At 42.9% G+C, this 23,248-nt stretch overlaps 1 protein-coding gene across 3 annotated transcripts in view; it reads right to left on the bottom strand.

Annotated features, from left to right (window-relative positions):
• The window catches only part of LOC119196417 (polypeptide N-acetylgalactosaminyltransferase 18-like), an 89,691-nt gene that overhangs the window by 13,126 nt on the left and 53,317 nt on the right, over positions 1-23,248 (bottom strand). For 2 of the 3 annotated variants that reach the window (XM_037452086.2, XM_037452088.2), the window contains exons 5-9: positions 17,150-17,347; positions 13,476-13,590; positions 9,961-10,146; positions 9,446-9,583; positions 4,539-4,634 (exon numbers count right to left, since the gene is read on the bottom strand). In XM_037452086.2, the coding sequence (XP_037307983.2) occupies positions 4,539-4,634; positions 9,446-9,583; positions 9,961-10,146; positions 13,476-13,590; positions 17,150-17,347 (733 nt within the window). The remainder of the gene's footprint in view (positions 1-4,538; positions 4,635-9,445; positions 9,584-9,960; positions 10,147-13,475; positions 13,591-17,149; positions 17,348-23,248) is intronic. The other variant, XM_037452089.2, reaches the window with a different exon arrangement.

Genomic DNA, 23,248 nt, shown 5'->3' with positions numbered 1-23,248 from the left:
GAAACTAACTGGCAGGCTCATAAATACGTGAAATGAATGTTAGTGTTTTTCTGTTGAATAGACATAGACAACCTTTTTTTACGGATCAATTTTGTCAAACGTTAAAGTTTAGTAATTGGGTTTCTCTGACAAGCGAACGCACATTGTATTCGTCAAAAGGTTTTCAAGTCTGGTAATTGGTTTGTTTTCTTTGTATCAAACTGAAACCCCAGTGAGATAGCTCTATTTTAAGTCATTTATACACTTCCAACTTTTTCCTAGGTGATGTAAATATGTCTTCTAAAGTCTCTGTATAGTAAGAAAAGTTCCTTTGGCTGAAAAGCTTTCTAAATAGCAAGGACATTTCTGAATCTTTTTCAATTGTTCTTCTACTTGGTGTGTCTTTATCAAGACCTTTTCTAAACCTTCTATAAAGTCGCAGCGTGTTCTCTTCCGCCTGAATTTACAAGTTCTGTATGACACCAAGCCCCCCCCCACACACAAATAAAGACACATACATATGTATACTTTTACTCCCTAAACTAAAATAGTCTCCTAAAGAAGCGGAAACTTTTAAGGGCGTCCTCATTCTGCAAAAAATACTCAAACACGTCCTCAGAAAGATAGAAATGAGAGTTTTAAAGATCGCCTGAGTCTGCCACTAAGTACGGAAGTCGTGAGGCGGGCCCTTGGGGGTATTTTTCCTCTCCAGTTATACAGTTGTACTGTACTTGAATATATTCAGGGACTGCTATATGGGCACAGGATACATATAGGTCTGGTTGTCATGTTTCCTATTAATTCTATTGTTGTATACTCACAGGTACAAATATGTGACAAGGGGAAGTGATGCAAGGTCCATCGCTACAGTTGAATTGACTGTTGTGCCGGGGTACACGGCTGCATCCTGGTCAGTTATGTTGGCATATATGCTTGTTTGATTATTTTGCTACAATATATGGTCTTTGATGTCAGCTTTATTATGTCATGTAGGGGCGGGGGGGGGGGGGGGGTTAAGTTTCAGCTGCCTTAGGCAGAGGTTTGAAATCATCCTGATCAACAATGCCATAAACACTTGGACTTGGAAATTACCAATGTGATTACTACTTAGAGATTAGAGCTAGATACTTTATTCATCTCCAGGGGAAAATAGGCAAATTTACAGCTTAAACATAAATATATTTCGTATGAAAAATGTAAAATGCTCAATATATACCATACAAAAAAAGAGTAGAAAACATTAAATATAAATACATTCAATTACAGACATTTTTAAATGACGGAACTTGTGAAATGCAATACCAGGCTGGTATATGTGTGTGCATATACGTACACACATATACAGTATATTTGAATGACAAAAAAATCACAGATCTGCCTGAAACAAAAGTCCTTAGAGGAGCTTCACCACTACAAAACATGAAGGAAGAAGCTCTCTTATGATAGTCTAGTGTGTGGACAGTAACTGCATAAAAGGTTTTTGACTGTGAAGAAGAACAAATCTAAAGAGGCTTGACTGGAGGCCTCACAGGAGCTCCACAGCAGACAGATGAGATGCAGTTTTTTTCAGTTCTCAGCCCCCGGCTGGCCTTGAGTCTGACACCCATGGTTCTCATAGTCCAGACGGTCAGGTGGCCCCTAAGATGTTAGCACCTGCCATCAGTGTATGAATTGGTGTGAAAGGGTGAATGATGACATGTAGTGTAGAAGACCTTTGAGTAAAAGCTCTAAACAACAAAGAAACATGCCAGACGTAGCATGTTGTGACTGGATATGACTGGACATCCACCATCAGAACTCACAATATCAGTTATTTAGTGTATTGACAAAGTCCAACACTAGTAAAAACTGCCTTTATGTGAATGTTGAGGTTTGTTAGTGCCAACCTTTATTCACAATGATCATTTCTCCAGCCAGCAGGGCTTTAAAGTGAACGTGACACGGACAAGGCCTGATGGCTGTTTTTGTGTACAACATAATTACACAAATCCCTCACTCTTGTTGGTACTGTTTTTTCTCTCTTCTCACTTGTCAAGTGGTTGAAAAGGAAATGGGGGAACATTATGCATCATTGACCTTTAACACTGTATTAAGTATGCAAAGCCATACACACACACACACACACACAAATGGAGGAATTCTGTTCAGGAAGCAGAAGACCTAGAGATAATCCAAAGGATCGGACAAATCAGGATCAAAGGATCAGAATGGGGTAGAGGGGGGGAGTGTGGAATAACATTACAAGATACTCCACATGAATGAAGAATGTAAGGGGAATATTACGGATGTCAGCTGTGAAATGGATCCTGCTTCTTTTTGCACTGATGTCTCCTTACTGTTAACGTGTCATTCACTAATGCAATAAACCAGCTTTGGTAGTGGAGATTTATTTTCTTGTTAATTTTACCACGTGTCACTTTGAGCAGGGTTAGTCACAGAGACTGGAAAAGGATTTTGGCCAATGCAAAGAAGGGCTATTTATTCGTGATGTGTGTGAGGATATAGTGTATTAGATTATATCTGTATCTGTTAAAATAACCTCCAATCCTTCAATAATTAGTGAACAAGGAACAGGATAAAAAATTCCATTTCATAAATTGTTCAGTGTATATATATGAACCTTATTTGAGGCATTTGCCCTTAATATTTAAAATGAACTTCCGTCAAATTTTAAGTATTTAGGTCAACCGCCTCAGATTTGAACAAATCAGCATCATATAGGTCAGATGAATATAACCATCCATGTCCAGCTGCTTCAGAAACTGGTGCTGTATTGTGTAGTATGACGCAGAAGGAAAGGTGGAGTCTGTTAATGGAGGCAAAGCTTGGAGTGTCCTTAAAGGCTCTTTCAGATGACTAGTGTAGTAGAATGTATTTGTGATTATGCAAGCTTCATTACGGCAGGCAGAACATAATACAGAGAGTAAAATGTGAATTCTGAGAAAGGGGGAAATACGGAGTCACAGCCCCTTTGTGTTTCAAATGTTTTTTAGTGCCTCCATCGAATGGACAATTAGGGCTGCTTTTACCGCCCCGAAGAAGTAAATGGCCTTTAATCTACAGAAGGCGGATAGAGTTGTTGATCTGCCTCAATGTCTTGATTACTTTTCAGATAATTCAGCAGCAAGAGCTGAAACCTTTCCCCCTTCAGAGACATAACAGGGTTATTCTAGCATAGGGATATATTAGCTGTTTGTTAGGTACCTGGTCTAATTAGTCAGCTTACTCATCATGAAAATGTCACTTTTTTAATTATGTAAATTAAAGCCCCCTTAGCTAAACATTAATGATGACAATATATGCAGAGACCCATCATCATTTCTCAATACTCCTATACATGATTAGCTACCTACAAATAGTGGAATTTCTTCCTGACTCACCAATATCTTTACATTTCAGTCTGTAAATCTTGCACCATTGAAAAAACATGGGAGTCCTTGCATGTGGATAATGCCTCCAAGTCGTAGTGGATGCAAGCGTTGCATCTCATGTTGATGGCACTTACTGTGGTGACATTGAGGAATATAACCAACAGACTGAAGAAAACAGCTTTTTGCAATGTGTGACGTGTCTGCTGACTCGTTAAACCCTGGCCTTATAAAATGTGTATTTGATACACATGTATTGTTTGGGGTGGAGACTCCATGCTAAGAAACCTTGTGCATGTCGGCCATCACTCAAAACTAACTCTGGGATTGCATGTGCAATGTTGGTCATTGGATGACCGATGCACCTCTTGTTACTGGTCATTAGTGTCTATTTGATGTTGGGAGATCTTCATCATGGTCCTCTATATGTTGGTATGGTAGGATATATATCGCCATGTGTTCATTGTGTGATTTAAGATGGCATTAATTGGCTGGAGTTGTTCCATCTCTTCTGTTGGTGTGTCAGAGGGTCGGGCTGGCGCAGGATGCAGGGAGGACTCACACGCAGGGTTTCCGATGACAAAGTGCTCTTTATTCCAAAAACAAAACCTGGACGTGCTCCAACAACGAGTGACGTTAGACAATGACGCGACAAGGGACAACAGGCACACAGGGCTTAAATACACAAGGGAGGTGCAGGTGATTGGACACAGGTGGAAGCAATCAGGCAATCACAGGACAGGAAGTGAAGCTCACCCAGAGACACGAGACACAAGAAAGCTACAAAATAAGACAAGCAGACCCAAACCGTGACATGGTGATCCATTGATGTCCCCTCTCTGATGGAGGACAGTTGTTTGGTTGTGAGAGTGGGGCTCATGTGATATAGCTATGCTATGTTGGGATTGAATCAGAACATTTCCATGTATTGCCTGCAGCCCACAGTAATATTATGTCAGTATGGTGTATCCACCTTACTACACACAACGACATACAAAAAACAACAAAGAAGCCTTAAAAGTCGTTCAGACTTTTTCATATGTCCAAATGTCTATGTCTACCTCTATGCTTTCTTGCTATGAAAATAAATAACAAACCATTTATGAAAATATAGCGCAGTTTTATCTAAGAATAGCTTTCTATAAATCCCTCATTTGCAGACTAAGACAGTGGAGAGTAGAGGTGACTGACCTGTGGTGTCATACCATGACATTGGTACATGATGGGGACATTGTCAGTGTCAGGTCCTTGGTCCAAACACAGATTGTCTCTCAGGTTGTTCTTCAACTAGAAAGAATAGGAGAGATGAGACAGGTGAAAAAGATGGGATGGATGATCCATCTCATTTGGAAAAAAGCTTTCAGAATGGATTTAACAAATGAACATATAACTAATGACAAACCTTCCTGTCTTACACTCATTTAGGCCTCACATCGGCAGCAACATTCAACCAACTGCTTTCCTCATTAAACACAATTGGAATTTCAGGCAAAGCTCAGCAAACTTATTCAATCACAAAACAGGTTAAAAGAGCAAAAATAAAGAAATCTCTCCTGGAAGACCTTAAGAAATAATTTGTTTAAACTTTAGTCTAAAACATCCAATTGCAGTGTTTTAATCAATACAAATTGAAGGAGATACACATTTTCCTAATTTGTCTGTTTCCATTTGACACGAGTAAATAACGGCATAACATCCTAAAATAAAAACAATACATTTTTCACGCTAAACAGTACAATAAATAAGTGTTTCCTTGTGCCTCGTCATGTTGCCTCTTTAGCAGATCGCTGTGTCATGTCCAGGAAGCCATGTTAATCAGGTTGTCTCGTGATTTCCTGTTTTATTTTGAAAATGTTGATTTGTTTTTCAGCCTAGGGTTTATTTTCTAGATAAGTTTGTTCTTAGATTAGTTTGTTAATAAACTTTGATTTGGAACATTGACTCAGGAGTTGTGCATTTGGGTTCAGGGCCACTGACTGTAGGAGACCTAAAGTTGAACACACATTCAGAGAGCTTGAATGATGTGGCTGCCTTTGAGTTGTTCAGGATGTGTGGAGGTAAAGTTTAGCTTCCTGAACCTGCACAGTTCTGTAAACGTCCTTCGGCGTCTTAAATCTTCCAACCAAGCGACCTTTAAAAAGAGCTGATTTGAATAGAATGCCTCTTAATCTCCATCAGCTCAGTCGTTGCTCTCATCGAAGCTCCCAGTGGTGCCAACGGCTGGTTGCTTCACAAAATAAATCTTTGAAAGAACAACTCTGTCCCCCATTGATCCCGGGTAGCTTTTATACGATGAAACTTTCCCACTTTGAGCTCTGATAGAACCTTTGTTACGCTGACAAATGGATGAATATGTTTAGTGTAGATATTCATCCAGGGGAAGTGTTTTGTGGTGCACTTTGGTTAAGTTTAAACACATAAGGTCTTCTACTACAACAACTTTGATCTTTTTCAATATTTGACTTTAATAACCTTTCCCTAAAGTTATTAATCATCCAATCAGATATTGTGTTGCAGGTGCAAGTATTTAATTAATAAATGCAAGAAGTTGGTAATTGATGCTTTGCCAACATGGTCAGTTTAAACATCTCACAGATATGTTCAATAACAACATTTATCTTATTAACAGGATGATATTTAATAGAAATACTTTTTACCACAATCCCCGCTGTAGTTTGATAACACACATAGTAAAGCTGAGGCAGCAGGCATTCGCTCATCAAGAAAAGTACTGGACGAATGAACAAATACAAAGTCAGGGATCCCTAAAGCTACTGCAGTTGCTCCTGAGGGGAACAGAAATGGATGAACGAGTTTCCGGTAATCTGTCAGTTGTCATCCGACAGCGCTGTGTGAGCCGAGCATTTCTTCAGCTTTTGTTTCATGTAATAATGGAGATGGGAGCGTAAAAACATCCACAGATGGTGTAACACTCTCCGACTGCCATCTCCTGTGAGTATTTGTGTTTGTCAAATATGTAAACTTCATATCGACATCTCCCAGATGTCAAAGTGGCGACGCTTGCGTGTCACCCAATCAAAGCTGAGCCCCTGCACATGCTCAGTACTGTCAACAACTGATCCCTCCGGCTCGCACTGGGATTGGATTGTTTCTGGAACAACAAACACCAGGGGCGACACTCCAGCTGTGAGCTCTTTTCAGGCTGCTCATGTCGGAGTAGTACGACACCACCCTTTGCCTCATTGAAGCGTTACTGTCACAAGGGCGGGTGCTGGTGCAGGCAGAAGGCAGGCAGGCAGGACTCAAACGCAGGGTACAAGAAGGTGCTATTTATTTCACCAAAACAAACAGAAGCCAAAGATCGTGCACCAACTACGGGTAGACATGGACAATGACGCGACAAAGAACAACTGGCACACAGGGCTTAAATACACAAGGGAGGTGCAGGTGATTGGACACAGGTGGAAACACTCAAGCAATCACAAGACAAGGCAGGAAGTGAAGTTAACCCAGGACCACAAGGAACATGAAACTTCAAACTAAAACAGGAAGGGAGACCAAACCGTGACAGAACCCCCCCCTCAAGGACCGAATTCCAGACGGTCCTCAAGGGGGACAGAACCGGAGAAAATCAGACAAGGGGGAGGGAGGGTGGGGACCCGACGATCAAGGCCGCGCGGGGAACTCTAGGGGATGGCGGCCATGTGTCGTGTCCTTCGGGGGGCCGGCCGGAACAGCGGCCGAGCCTCAGGGTCTCAGGGGGCCGGCCGGAGCGGCGGCCGGGCGTCGTGGCGGGGGCCGCCGGGCTCTGCAGCGGCGTTGTGGCGGGAGCCGCCGGGCTCTGCAGCGGCGGCGGCGTCGTGGCGGGGGCCGCCGGGCTCTGCAGCGGCGGCGGCCAAGCCCCTGCCCCCACCCCCCCCTCAAGGGCCCGATCCCAGACGGCCCCCAGGGGTGGGGGGGAGAGGACCAAGGGATGGGAGGGAGGGGGCACGATCAGGCGTCGGGGGGCTGGAGACTGGAGTCTTGGGGCCGGAACGGGCGGAGACGAGACTCTGGGGGCCGGAACGGGCGGAGACGAGGCTCTGGGGGCCGGGACGGGCGGAGGCAAGGCTCTGGGGGCCGGGACGGGCGGAGGCGAGGCTCTGGGGGCCGGGACGGGCGGAGGCGAGGCTCTGGGGGCCGGGACGGGCGGAGGCGAGGCTCTGGGGGCCGGGACGGGCGGAGACAAGACTCTGGGGGCCGGGACCGGCGCTGACGGGCATCTGGGGGCCGGAACGGGCGCTGATGGGCGTCTGGGGGCCGGAACGGGCGCTGACGGGCGTCTGGGGGCCGGAACGGGCGCTGAGTGGAGTCTGGCGGCCGGAACGGGCGGAGAGTGGAGTCTGGCGGCCGGAACGGGCGGAGAGTGGAGTCTGGCGGCCGGAACGGGCGGAGAGTGGAGTCTGGCGGCCGGAACGGGCGGAGAGTGGAGTCTGGGGCCCGGAACATGCAGTGACGGGCGTCGTCGACGGTGTTGCTGCCGCCGAACGCGGAGGTCCAGGACGTGGGGATCGTACCTGGCCTGGAGGAGGGCGGCCAGCTCCAGCACCTGCTCCCCGCGTGAGCTGAGGACTGGAGGCTGGGCTCTGGCCTCCCACTGCGAGTCCCAAGCGGTGTCTGGACAGCGGCGAGGGCGTCGACCGGAACGCCACCCGGAGCCTGCTGGCGAGCCGGGGTCGGCGTTACGCCTGGCAGCCTGCTGCACGCTGCTGGGACCGCCGAGGGCCAGACGTGTTCCCAAAAACGGGTTCACAAAAATGAATCCTGCTGAGTCCTTTTGTGGTCGCGTCATTCTGTCACAAGGGCGGGTGCTGGTGCAGGCAGAAGGCAGGCAGGCAGGCAGGACTCAAACGCAGGGTACAAGAAGGTGCTATTTATTTCACCAAAACAAACAGAAGCCAAAGATCGTGCACCAACTACGGGTAGACATGGACAATGACGCGACAAAGAACAACTGGCACACAGGGCTTAAATACACAAGGGAGGTGCAGGTGATTGGACACAGGTGGAAACACTCAAGCAATCACAAGACAAGGCAGGAAGTGAAGTTAACCCAGGACCACAAGGAACATGAAACTTCAAACTAAAACAGGAAGGGAGACCAAACCGTGACAGTTACTTCTGTTTCCCCCCAGTAACAGACTTTCAGTCGATAAGGCTGAAATAATAGGACCTTAAGGAAGGAATATTTTTAGACTGAAGACCAGTAACCTCTGACTAGATCGCTATTTAAGTTAAACGTTTAAAAGGTTAGAATCAGACTGGACAATTAGGCTCATCTACTGTCATCTTTCAATTATGCAAAGTCCTCCCCCGCCCTGAGTGGAAGAGAAGAATAGTCATGCAGAAAGTGGATAAAAAAGCTTCAGCCTTTCAATACACCGCTGCAGTGATTGGAAATGTAAAGTGTAGAAGCCTGTATGACATATTAGTATCAGCATTAGTATCAGTATTAGTATCAGTATCAGTGGAACATTGGACTGAACAATTGACATTGGGAGGGGGAGTATTTTTAGCTTTAGTCAGGGTCAATTGTAGCTTTGGTTAGGTTTGTGCTGATTTGAATCAGATGTACATTTAGGGTGTGGCCTTTCCAAAAAACAGGATGGTCGTATGTCGTACCAGCCCCCAATAACCAGTAATGGTACTAATGGCTTAAAAGATCCTCCTTCAAGATTCCAGTTATGTTACAATTCAGTATTACATTATCGAGTAGGCGTGTGCACGTGTCGATGTATGTGCACACGTGTTGGGGCGGAACTACCGTGGGCAGCGAGGAGTGGACAATTCCCTCAACCAATGGGTGATCTGATGACAATAGCTTCCACTTTAATATATACAGTATATAGTCAAACCCAGATGAGGCATCAAATGATACTAATAATCCATTTCTTCTCCTGCCAGTGGGAGCTGATATGGAAAGTAATCATGTGGGGTGGTGTACACAAACACACCTTGTGAACTTGTTCCTGTGGCCTCCTACATCCCGTGAATAGGAAGCGCTCTCAGCATAATTTTAAACTATCTACTGAATTTTGGTGTGAAGGTTGCACACCAGAGAAAAGGAATCTTGAGATTTAAGGAAAAAACAAACTCACCACTCCGTAAGCCACTGTGTTGCTGTAGGATCGGAGCTCAGGGTAGATGTTGGACAGGAACCAGCTGAACGGTCGGCACTGGAGTCTGGATCGCAGGGCTTTTCTCTCAGTGATGTCCCCAATGTCTATTCCTGACCTCTAGGGAGGGAAATACGTACATTAACCTGTACTCTAACATCTGCCTTGGAGTCTTGAACTTGGGTTCTGGGCTAGTGTTGCCAAGAAATAAAAAATATTAATTAGTTTAATTAATAAATTCCAAACATGCACTGATTAAAGCCCCTTTCCTATACAAAACTTATCAGAAGTATTCAACAATAGATTCAAAGGATTCATCTCCTGTTCTTCTGTGTACCTGACTCACACATCTGGTGGTTATGGTAACCTGAGCAGATGTTGGATGTTTTTTTGCATTCTGTGTGTGTCTGTGCACCTGAGCGAGCCGCACAATGCACACAATTACACCAACTCTCACTCTCCAACACACACAACGCGGCGGTGGTTTGTCCGTTTACCTGCAGTGGAACATTCCAGGCCATGTAGACGTGGCTTTTGTACTGGTCCATCCAGACCTCGGCCACCCTCAGAGCGTTACGCCGCACGTGGGCCGACAGGTTCCCTGTGTAGGGTTTGTGGGCGCGCTCAATGTGGGCAATCCTGGAGCAGGGTAGGACCTCCACACTGCCACCACACTGCCACACCTGTGTGACACATACCCCAAAAGGCACCCACATCATAAAGGCATGGATGTGTTCAGCACCTGCCAAGTACATGCCAGTGAAACCGTGCTTCAGCTGAGCCTGCTGTATATAGTATATATACATTATGAAAGGTATCAAAGGAGTACACGTGCTATCAAAGTTTACTTTTTTTAGGTTTTTGTTTACATTTTCACCTGCTAATATCCCCTTAGGCATTAAACCATTTAGAGCTCAATAACTAGAACTGTCAAAATCTGTATTTGATTGATGTTGGAATGGGTTTCTGTGGGTTCCAAAAATCTAAATAATCAAGGATTTGGAATGTAAATCAAGCCAAGCTCGCACTTTTGTGCTTTTTTTTTTAATGCGAAGTGGCGATGAGGTCTAGGACCCTTTGATATTTGTGTGCCTTTTTTTAAGGAGCTCTAACCATCCATCCTTCCATTCTTAACCGCTTATCCGGGGTCGGGTCGCGGGGGGCAACAGCTCCAGCAGGGGACCCCAAACTTCCCTTTCTGGGCCACATCTACCAGCTCTGACTGGGGGATCCCAAGGACTCCCAGGCCAGTGCAGAGATATAATCTCTCCACCAGGTCCTGGGTCTTCCCCGCGGCCTCTTCCCAGCTGGACGTGCCTGGAACACCTCCCAAGGGAGGCGTCCAGGGGGCGTCCTTACCAGATGCCCATACCACCTCAACTGGCTCCTTTCAACGCAAAGGAGCAGCTCCTCGCGAATGGCTGAGCTTCTCACCCTATCTCTAAGCCACTCTCCAGAGGAAACCCATTTTGCCCGCTTGAACCCGTGACCTAGTTCTTTCGGTCATGACCCATCCTTCATGACCATAGATGAGGGTAGGAATGAAGATTGACCGGTAGATCGAGAGCTTTGCCTTTCGGCTCAGCTCTTTTCGTCACAACGGTGCGCTAAAGCGAGTGCAATACCGCCCCCGCTGCTCCAATTCTCCGGCCAAACTCACACTCCCTCACTCGTAAACTGTGGTATTGTTCATTTTACTCATTGTTACTCGATTGGCATGTAGGTTTAACCAATAGGAGGGGGGAGTGACTGTGGGGTTTTATGGAGCGGGGATATGGCAATAAAGATGTCAACCTTACTACACAGTCTGTCTCATGCGCATTATTAAGCGAACACGACAAACCAGACCCTGAGGTACTCAAACTCCTTCACTTGGGGTAAGGACTCCCTACCCGGATTAGGCAATCCATCGGATAAGCATACTCCCAGGCCCCCTCCAAGATTCGTGAAAGACTCTGTCGTGGGAGCTCTAACATCATCAATTATTGGATATGGGCTTTGCATAAGTCATCAACTACAAGCCTGTATTGAGCAATCAAGACCAGAATGATAACTCACAATAAACTTGTTTAATTAAACACATTATAGAGCTCTGACAATAGAACAAGTGAGGTGTAAACTGACATATGTCACAAACCAAAGCAATTACCGCAATTCACTTATAATATTTGGTATTTTTGTGCCATATACTAAAGGAGCCGGTTGTATCTCTTGCAGGCCTGTGTTTGACAGGTATGAAAGCAATGCTATGCTCAGGTAACTGAGCCAACGGACCAGAATGCATTCAAACCTTAATAATTCATGTATAAACCTCAGCTGCTTTACTCTCTTTCTCTTCCCACTTCAACATCGCCATGGCGATTTAACAATCTGAAATGAAAAGTTATGTCAACTGATGCTTTTATCATGGCAACCAGTAAACATTGCTCCTTTCCATGATAGCACCACTCAATAAAGCTGCTCAGAATTCTGCAGCGGGCACCTTTGGATCTCTGTGTGCTGACCAGACAAGAGCTGGAATGCTGAATACAAGTGCCTGTACTCTGTATTCTAGTCTTGCACTTCATTGTTTTATATAATCCCTCCTGTTTACATCCATCCTTTCAAAGCAAAGAGCTACTACAGAACAAGAATAAAGCTGTACACTGGCCGCGTGCCCAGGCAGCATCACCAGCTACTGCCAAATTTAGAGATAATACACGCTTCTCTCAAAAATTCCATAGTCACATGTCTACGACCAGCAATAAACTTCCTAACTTTTAATCCAAAAGTGACGCATGAAGGGTGAAAAATATTTACGTCCCCACTATAGCCTGCCACATACACAAATCTCAGAAACGGTCTGCAAAACCTATGAAACATAATCAGTGATATTAAAAAAGGTTGAATTTATATTAAAAAGCTGAATAACTTGAAAGTAGTTCAGGGTCTTATCAACACATCTGAAATGAACATTGATATAAAGTTGAAGAATTTGGAGAGGATTAGGAAAAAAATGTATGTAGATAGAATCATTCAAAATAAAATATAAGGGTAATAAAAGGTTTAACAGGTAGAAAGTCATAGCCGGCATGTCCTCAATGAACTGAATAGATTGATGGCTGAAGGTTTCTGTAGCTGAAAGTATGCAGAAATAAATGAGGGCCAAAAAATTTAGAGAAGAAAGTATAACAGCTGTCAATCATGTTAAATGACTGCATTAGACAATGTGAATTATAAAAAAGCACAATATTGAGCAACAGTGCAAATGAAGTTTCATGAAAGCAATCTTTATCACAATGGGAGTATGCACTCCTGCAGAAAAGAAGAAAACAAAAGGCGTCTGTGTTTGGTATGCGGGAGATGGAAATAGAACAAGTGGCTGTTTTTCGACTTAAAACTCGAGTTGAACTCAAAAGATGAAATAGTTAGAGCAATGCCCTCGAGACACACATGCTGAACTCATTCTGTGATTTACATAATCATCGATCCGCAAAGGTCTCTCCTGTCATGCAGTCTGTTACTTGAAGTATTTACTTAGGGTTTCTAGTAATTATTTAGGTTTATTGTACACATATAGAAAATGAATAAACCTTCTAGTTATAATGTAGTTGCAACACAGGAAAAGATGGAAGCTAATTGATTGTATTGTTTTAATATAGTTATAGTTAGTTATTAGTGTTAGCAATACCAGTACCGCCACCTTGTGTCTCCCCCTGCGGGCGGTCAGAGCCGCCGGGTTACCTGGACCGCAACGTCCCGTTAGCCTGGTGTATCTGACTGTGTGTGTGTGTCTTTCCCCTGATTGCACTCTGCCTACTCATATTTTTTTACAGTATTTTAATGTTGAAAAACATTCAGATACATAATTTCAATGCATAAATATTCAGTGCTACAAATTCAATCACCTTTTTCTGACACAGATTTACTTCCATAATATTCCCATTGGGAGTGCGACTGAATAGTTTGTGTCCAGTGCGTGTGGTTCTTTTGTGGTGAGACCAGCAGGATGCTGCTCCTCCAGCCGACTCACCCTGATGCCGAGCTCCACGTTTTCTCCACCGTATATTTCCATGCCTTCATCCAACAGGCCAATCTCCTCAAAGTACTTCCTATCGACCACAAAGCAGCCAATCAAAGCAGGGCTCCTAAAAATACAGTGTGAAAAGAGACAGCGTGAGAGAAAAAGAGGCAGAACATGTTTTGTACAAAGTCAGGGCGTTTACGTTCAAATGCAAATATTCTCAAAGACACACAATTATCCCCACACTGGGTCCTTCAGATGTACTTTTTTATGTATATATACAGTATATATCCTCTAACAATTAGCCATTGCATTTCTTTGTAACAAATGCAGTACATTAGAAATAATTCATCTATGAAAAATATGCTTTCATCTAACACCGCATAATCATATTCATATTAACATCAAACTGAATCAAAAAGAGTTTGACAAGAGCTCAGACAATTATTAATTGTGTTCCTGCTGTAAGTTGATCCTTTCTCTTCAAAGTAAAATACACAACCCCCTCAAAGGTGCTGGTTTTTGTGAGTTTCTCCTTGCTGTAGACAGACACGGCTCCCAGCAAGTCACTTCACATTCATAAATAAAGACAGGTTGCATAGATCAAGAATAATTCAACACCACGTTCAATGTTTTAATGTAAAGGTGCTTGTATGTTGTCTTTTATCTACTTTAAGAGCTGCTTTTACATCTACATTTCAGGAAACTGGCAAACTGCAATGAAATACTATAAATGTACAGTGGATATGAAATAATATCTTACAGTCTCTATCAATAACTGTAAAATACAGTAAAATGATCATCCCTTGCATGTTATTTAACAGTTATGGCAGACTAGTATCACTTAACAACATATATACATATTTTGTCACAATCTACATCAGGGGTCTTCCACTAAAATGTAAAGAGGTCCAGTTAGAACATTTCTACAAGCACTACTTAGTATGAAGTAGTGCTTGTAGACTACTTAGTGTGATTAAATAGAGGAGTTGTATCCACATTTGGATGTAATCAATACACAAGTAACAAATCCAATGAATTAATAAGATTCTAAAACATAAAGAACTGAATGTATATAAGTGACGGCAAATATAAAAACAGGAAGATAAACTTGAATTTCCCCTTTTCGGCTTCACATTTGGACTTGACAGTCTCAGCAAATTATAAATTATGTATCTAAATACATTAAAACAATACATATATCCACTCTTTTAGGAGAATAATGATCTAGTTTTTCCTGCCAGGACTTTAAACGTGTACCCGAATGCATCAGGGCCGTTTTCCTCCTCACGTGGAGGAGCTCATTGAGCCTCACGATGACGTTTTTAACGGGTTCTGAGCATATGAGACACTGGTTTAGTACTGCAGTGGGATGTATGAACAGAAACCAGTTCGTACATTATGGACGAACTGGACAAATGCTCTAGTTTCGCTGTAGATTTGTTTCTCATATGTCTCACCCGTCCCTTTCTCTCGCTTTCTCCGTCTCACTCGTCTTTATCTCAACTGTTGCGATCTCTTTTCTTCCTACCGTATTTTATTTGTAATTTGTCTGTCCGCAGCATCATTCTGCAAAGACTCGATTGGTCGAGTGGTATCAGGTGGGATGGTTTAACTCAAATGCTATTGGTCAGTGCTTTAAGCCACGACCGTAAAGAGGAACAAAGCTGCGCAGTCGAAGAATTGTTGTTTATAATGTGTGTCTGATGAAATAGAATATTTGTATTATTAGTTGTCAGCAGAAAATGCTACTGTGCAACTCCCCTTACATTTTGGAAAGGGAAGAACTTTCAGAATCACACTGAAGTTAACTTTTATTATTGAAAAAATATTGCCAATTGGTTCAGAGCTTTTAATCCCTTAAGGTTGCTGGAAATTTTTTTATTTCCATTCTGCTTGACTACTGCAAAGCGCTGCTCACAGGATTACCTCATAAGGGTTTCAATCATCTGCTGGAGTGAAAAAAGGAAATCTGTGCTGCGGTCCGTACACTGACTTCCAGTACATTTTAGAAGAGCTTTGAAAATTCTAGTGCTTACTATTAAGGCCCAATGGTCGGGCACCCAAATAGCTTTTTGATATGCTTGGGAGCTACAAACTAGCTTTTAGACTTTTAGAATAATAATAATGAAAAAACTAGGATGATAACACGTTCAGGACTGTACAAAAACTGTATTTCTAAGCAATCACTTTGGTTCATATTGGTAGTTTTTCTTAGTGAATGGTATTGAAGAACTCCATCATATGTCTATTTCAGTGCATGGGTAATGATTGTGTACATCTCATTAGATGTGCTGTATTAGTCAACTGCCCACTGCTACTTATAACACAATGTGCTTTATATGTGCTATTATTAGGCTTTGAATTTTAACACTTTACTACACCTGTATTTACATACATAATCACTCCCGTGGATTAGTGGAGATCAGTATAATGTGATAAAAGCTTTATAGGTGATCTCATCAGGCCTTTAATTATTCATTCTGCCGTGGCAGATCATTTTGCTGGTGTCGCATAAATGTTATGATTTGATTTAAGGAAACAAAACATGAAACTTGAAATGCTTTAAATACAAATTTTAAAGATATTTTCACCCGACTGTCTGAAATGTTACAATAATCCCAGGGAACAAGGCCATCTCATACTGAGTGTTGAGTTTGCACAGTGAATACGCTAAAATCACAGAGCTATTTCCCCAGGCCTTCAATAGGGCTTTGCCAGGGACACCATGCCACAGCGCTACGGTCAACACAAGGCTGGTCCTGAACCTCACGTCCAAGGGGCAAAGTTGCAAAGTCTGTCCTGTATATTTGAAATACGCAATTGTTGTGCGCCTCTTGGTCTTCACCATCATATCCTCCCCCTCTCTGAGGAGTCCGAGGTGCTCGAGGACATGCAAAAATATTCTGTATGTATAAATTAGTTTGGAATAAATGTCCCTGCTGGACGAGTTCCAGCAGCAGCTTGGGGGCTGATGGGGAATTAGTTCAGGACACAGACATTCAAAGTGGGTCCAAACTATCCCGTCTTCTTGTCTTTTTTCAAATCCTGTCTGCTGAGAGCTTTGTCAGACAGATACAGCCCGTTTCTGCAGAAGGGCCTAAATATCTACTGAGAGGTAATCAATCTCCTCCTGGGAACACATCATGCCAACAACAACAGCCGTGGGATGTTAGAGAGAGCAGAGAATGGGTCTAGGTGTCCTGTTCATCCCTTCTGTAAACGTGTGTTAGAGGATGAATATCCTTATAGGTAGGCCCATATCATGTATCCAATCAAAGTGCCCTCCTCCTCACTGTGAACGGGCAGCGGGTAGTAGCTGAACTGTGATTAATCCAAAGAGCTTATTGATTAATCAAATCAATCGTAGGATTCGGGCCCTTTCCTCAGAAGCCACATTGGCTGGAGACATCACATGGCCATCATCCCTGGATCAGATTTTCCATTTTGCTGATTAAATCAGTCTGAGACGATGGGCAAGAAGTCTAAGGCTGGGAAGGTGCTAGCAAAATACTGGACCATCAAAATGGGGACTAACATCAGCTATGTGGGCTGCCTCTCTTACTGTGTGCTCATGTCTGGGGCGTTCTGTTATGGACAATTTTACTAATGCAAATGAAGTACCAACTCATCGAGTTCCTTCGAGGGTGCAGAACAAAGTAGTTCAGCGTTTCCTGTATTACCTGATAGGGGCTGTATGGTTGTGTTGGCTCCACCAAGACCTTGGTGGGTTGAGGTATCGACACCAAAGCTCCCAGTCGAAGCCCTGAGCAGACAGCGGATACTCCTCAATCTCAAAGGTGTCATACTTGATGTTGTCAAAAGATGGAGACACCACACGGGTCCGGTTCTCCTTTATCCGCTGCAGTATGGGTTCTGCCCTTTGGGATGAGACGGCACAGACAGAAGGTTGTAGAATACACTGTAATAAGTCAACATCTTAAGATTCAACATAACTAGAGAAACTGTCAAAATGAAACTGATGAATGAAAGTTAAATAATTTGTCTCAAAGTGACACAAAATATGTATCCAAATGCAGAATATGTCTAGATATACATTCCTTACAAGAATGTATGGATACATATTCCACATGTTACTGTATATACAGTACCAGTTGAGTTTGGAAAAATATTGTTATTGAATTGAATGAGAAAATATTTCCAAACTTTCGACTAGTACTGTTTGTATTGTTCTTTGATAACCAATTTGCAGAAATGTATTGATTGCAAGTAAAATGCACATTAACGTACAAGTTCACCCTTCTCACCACACAACAAAATCCTTAGTTAATTTTCTAGTGTCTAGCAAAAGTGTTGAAGTGCAGAGTTGAAATCACACTTGAAGAAAGATTCAGCTCTAACAGAGTCAATTTTACAAAAGAGTTGGAGTCATTATCCAGTGTCAAGATCCGATTCATTTGCAACACTTAGTAGAGTTAAATTAACACTTTGATATGATTGAAATGTAACTGTACAGTGTCACACTTGGTATCAGGCTTAACTCCATGTAATATGGTGCAGGGATTGGTGAGGGTGCGCCAGGAGCAACAGGGTTGTTGGTTTGAACCCTGGCTTACCCATGTCCCATGTCCCTGAGCAACATGTGTTTGGTGTATTGCTCAAGTGTCTCTGAGCAATACACCAAACCCTGAATCGCTCCCTGGGCTAAAATGTAAACACCATGTCTTAAAAATGCAATATAAGTTGCTTTTGATAAAAGCATCAGCTAAAGAAGCCTCTGTGGATGATGGTTGTCCCTGCAGTGGTCCTGCCGTACACTTGTTCTGCTACTTGCAATTACTTGTATCATTTCTGTTAGAGGAATTGAATGTATTGTACATCTTTTACATTGTTTATTCTGTACACATCCATCCAGTCTGTCCACCCCGGGAGAGGGATCCCTCCTCTGACGTTCTCCCTAAGGTTTCTTCCCTTTTTTCCCCATTGAAGGTTTTTTTCATATTTTGGGGAGTTTTTCCTGTGCCGATGTGAGGGTTTTCGGGACAGAGGATGTTGCATGTGTACAGACTGTAAAGCCCTCTGAGGCAAATTTGTAATTTGCGATTTTGGGCTATACAAAATTAAATGAATTGAATTGAATTGAAATGACGTTGTATTCAACACTGAGCAGATTTATTTTGACACTTATTCTTAAATTGTTAACACTTCGTTGAGTGTTGATTTAACACTGACAAGACTGGGACAAAATAAACACCAGCTTAGAGTTAAAGTTGAATCTCACAGAGTTAATCTAACTCTCTGAGATTTGCTGTGCAGTTATAGATGTTTAGCTGTGAACGGAGTTGCAAAGCTTTGTCATTTATTGAGAGTAGGTGTCACGGTTTGGTCTCTCTTCCTGTTTTAGTTTGAAGTTTCATGTTCCTTGTGGTCCTGGGTTAACTTCACTTCCTGCCTTGTCCTGTGATTGCCTGATTGTTTCCACCTGTGTCCAATCACCTGCACCTCCCTTGTGTATTTTAGCCCTGTGTGCCTGTTGTCCCTGGTCGCGTCATTGTCTAATGTCAGTCATTGTTGGTGCACGTTCCTTGGCTTCTGATTTGATTTTGTGGTGAAATAAATAGCACCTTCCGGAAGACTTGTATCCTGCGTTTGCTGCCTGCCTGCCTCCTTCAACCTGCACCAGCACCCCCCCTCTGACAGTAGGTGCAGGAAGCCACTTTTCTGTAATACTGAAGAGGTTGTTCTGTTCTGAGGAGCTCCAGGAGGCTCTGCAGTGAAATGGCGGCGTTCTACACAGGGTGACACCTTGGTCATGCACAGTGGAAATTCCAATACAAAAGATTATAGTACAAACAATCAAAATGATTTACACTAGCTGGTAGAGAGCTTCACCAGCCTGACGGCCCGCAGGGACAAACTGCTTGTTAGGTTCTGGATTTCAGCGTGTGCCTGATGGCAGGAGCTGGGCGTGTGTTCTGTCCTTGATATTTCCGGCTCTCCTGGTGACCCTGGTGGAGTGAATGTCCTGTAGTGAGGCTGCTCCTGAGATGAACGGTCCTGTTGGAGTACCTTCCTGTCCTGGGCAGTGGAGTGTCCGTATCACATGGTGATTGATGTGGTAAGGACGCTCTCCACTGTACCTCTGCTGACAATTTTGGTTTGCATGCCTTCCTTTTAGTGATCTGCAGTGTGTTGTGAGACCAGGTGAGGTCCTCGCTGATGTGAGTGTCCCCCTTTCAAACCTCAGTCTCTCCACGACCAGTGGGTCATCATCATCTCCTTCTCGGTCTTGTCTGTGTTGTCAGGGAGACATTGTTTTTTGACACTAGGCCACAAGTTCCTCCACCTCTCTTCTGTACGCTGTGTCAGCCCCACCAGTGATTATTCCAATGACTGTAGCATCATCTGCGACCCTGATGCTACTGGTGTTTGGGAGGCCACACATCCTGGCGGTACACCGTCCTGGGGGTTGCCTGTGCTCACAGTTGTGTTGGTAGTGCGGTTGCCAACTCTGACTCACTGGGGTCTACCTGATCATCAGAATAAGGGCATCAAAGAAACAACGTTACTTCTGGCTCCGGCTCCTGTGCCCAGAAATCTTCCTTTGGTCGCTGTGGCCCATCGAGGTGAGATCCAGCAACTATCTCCTCCCACCTAGTCCAATGTCACCACTTTTCCAAGCCAGCCACATTAGTTTCCTCTCAGCTTGTATTATTAAGCTCCAGTGAGCACACAAACAGTCTCACTGCTGCACACAAGTCACGGTGGAGAAACCTCAGAAGCAGCCACTTCCTCATCTTATGATCAGAAGTAAGTCAGACAGCACCTACAAACACTGGGTTTCCCCATCGACTCTCAAAGATGAAATTATTCTTGACATGCTCATCCATTTTGAATGAGTTTAATTGTACTCCTAGGAGACATAACACGGTCTAATGCCCATTAAACGGGGCATGCCAAAATGGCTTCTATTTTACTGCCAATGTGACATCATAAGGCAAGCCTACAGTGCGGCGGGGGGTGCTTCCAGCAGCATGTGGGTGCACTTGACTAGGGCTTCATCATCATGCTTAAGGGGAAAGACTGTGGTAGACATTCAAGCAGATAAGGTCAAACTACGTGAATGGCCTTCTTAAGTGATATGGGCAGGACAATGTCACTGCGGTACATGAAAGAGAGTTGGAAACAGTATCCATCAGTCTCTTAGTATCCTCAGGTAGAAGGTACTAATCAAGTGGACAGATGTGAGATGGGTCTGTATTTGATGTTGAGGAGGGCAGCATAATCTCACATGAGTGATCACAAAGGTTAACTATGTCATCCATGGGCTAACATGATGACATATATATCAAATACAGAAAAGGTACATCTAAATATTGTTGGTATTTCATCAATTTAAACTTGATTAAAATTATTACTATATATATATATATATATATATTAGTAGTTTCCTGCCTCTCGTGTCCCTGGTTTAGCTTCACTTCCTGTCCTGTTGTGTTTCCCCGCAGGCAGTTTGATAATTAAAATAAAGCTTCTATTATTTTACACATCTGAGTCCTGTTTCCGCCACTTGTTATGACACTAATGACAAATAGTCATTGGTTATCTTTGATATCTTTGAGTGATATTCATATGATAAGAAATGTTTGTGCAAAGTACCACCTGATGGAACACTTACAACATGGTGAATTTGAGCTCTGCTTTGGAAAATAATGAAAGACATTTAAGATGTGTCTGTGATAACATGGTTGCTGAAAATTGGGTTTGAAAAAATAAGAATGCATTTCCATTATGCCGTCACCACTTATTCTGTTTGTATCCTGGGCATCAAATAACATGATGCTACATGACACAACATTTAAAAAAGAAATAGATTAAACACATTTCAACACAAATAATACATACACAATATAAAAAAATGGGTCTATTTCTAAAGAGCTGTAAGAAAGGACACAGTTTTCATGCAGCTGAGCTCTTTTGTATTCCCGTCAATAATGAATTCATTGGCCATAGACCAAAAGGCCTCTGTGGCCGTACGTGGGAGGTTTGTGGGGGTTCTAGGAGTCTTTGTGTGGTCGTGTTGAAGAGCGAGAAAATACTATAGCGCAGAAACAAAACACTACAGCCTATAAATTGGTGTTATAAATCAATTCGACAGCTCGAAACATAAGTACACAGTGCTGTCAGTGGGTGTTAAAATGAGTCCACTCCAGATATATATACATACACATATACATATACATATGTTGTATATATACATATGTATATATATTAGGGCTGTCAAATGATTAAACATTTTAATCAAATTAATCAGAATTTTCAGTGGATTAATCAGGATTAATCACTATTTGCAATTACACCTGAAGCCTAACCATTTTTTCTTTCTGAAATGCATACCAAAGATAAAATAACAGGACACAGATACATAATTATTATTATTATCATCATTATTATTTTTTACATAAATACATGTTATTGATATTTGACTTTAGTTTAATTAATTCCAGAAAATAATCAAAGCAATGTTATTTGATAAGTTACAGACAGATTTACCTGCATGGCTCTAGAAGGGTCTCGAGCCTCTGCATTCCCTAGAGGAAGAGGTACTTTCCTGACCTGAATAATTTGTCACACTGCGCATGCGTGAAATGTGTTAAAAAAATTAACAACAAACTACTAATTAACGTCGTTAACGCGCTATTTTTGACAGCCCTAAAATATATATATATATATATATATATATATATATTAGATACAGAGGAGATACACAGGCACCAATGACTTTAAAGTTATTGCTTATTTCTATTTCTCTGCAGCGTTATCTGCAGTGGGGGCTGGTGGAGGAAATCTCTCTGGCCTGTTTAACCAGCTTTTGATAGTCCTGTACCTTTTTTTTCTGATGGCAGGAAGCCTCCAAATGACACTGAGGTGTCTTTTTTTGATGAATCTATTAGTTTGCTAAATACTTTACCATTCTTAATGACAGTGGACAGTACAACTTTTCATATTTTTACTCCTGTTGCATTTCCATGTACTTTATGTCTTTCACAACTTTGTTCTCAATGATATTGATATGAGGCTGTGTGTGTATATTAGGGCTGTCAAAAATAGCGCGTTAACAACGTTAATTAGTTGTTTGTTGTTAATTACCTCAATTTTTTTTAACACATTTCACGCATGCGCAGTGTTACAAATTATTCAGGTCAGGAAAGTACCTCTTCCTCTAGGGAATGCACTTCATCCTATACAACACATTACTGCCACCTGTAGGCGTATGTCAGGCCGTCAGGTTCAGCAAGTCGTTTGCGCCAGTCCACGCTGAATGTTCGCAGGCCATTAACAAAATCAACCTCAGATCATTTAGCACAATAGCAAAATGTTCCAACACGTTGGAATTCGACGCTGGAAATGGTCAAGCGCGTGAGCAGAAATAAAGAGGCCGTCATCGCCATACTTGCCAACCTTGAGACCTCAGAATTAGGGAGATATTCAACTGGTTGAAAGGGGTCGACTTCAAGGTGTAACCTTTATTATTGTTCGGTCTGAAACGGCGCGCCCAGTGGCGGATGGTGGAGCAATATGGTTGTTCGGGTGGAAATCGGGAGAAATTCGGGAGAAAGGTCGGTCCGGGAGATTTTCGGGAGGGGCTTTGAAATTCGGGAGTCTCCCGGAAATATTGGGAGGGTTGACATGTCTGGTCATCGCAGCCATGGACCATCAGCAGCATAAACTCGTTTTGCCGACCGCAGCAGAGTGGAATAAACTGCAGAGGCTCGAGACCCTTCTAGAGCCATGCATGTCTGTAACTTATCAAATAACAT

Source organism: Pungitius pungitius, chromosome 6, assembly GCF_949316345.1.
Source record: "Pungitius pungitius chromosome 6, fPunPun2.1, whole genome shotgun sequence".
Taxonomy (NCBI): Eukaryota; Metazoa; Chordata; class Actinopteri; order Perciformes; family Gasterosteidae; genus Pungitius; species Pungitius pungitius.
The sequence above is the reverse complement of the archived record's forward strand: the minus strand, read 5'-3'. Positions and strand labels throughout refer to the sequence as shown.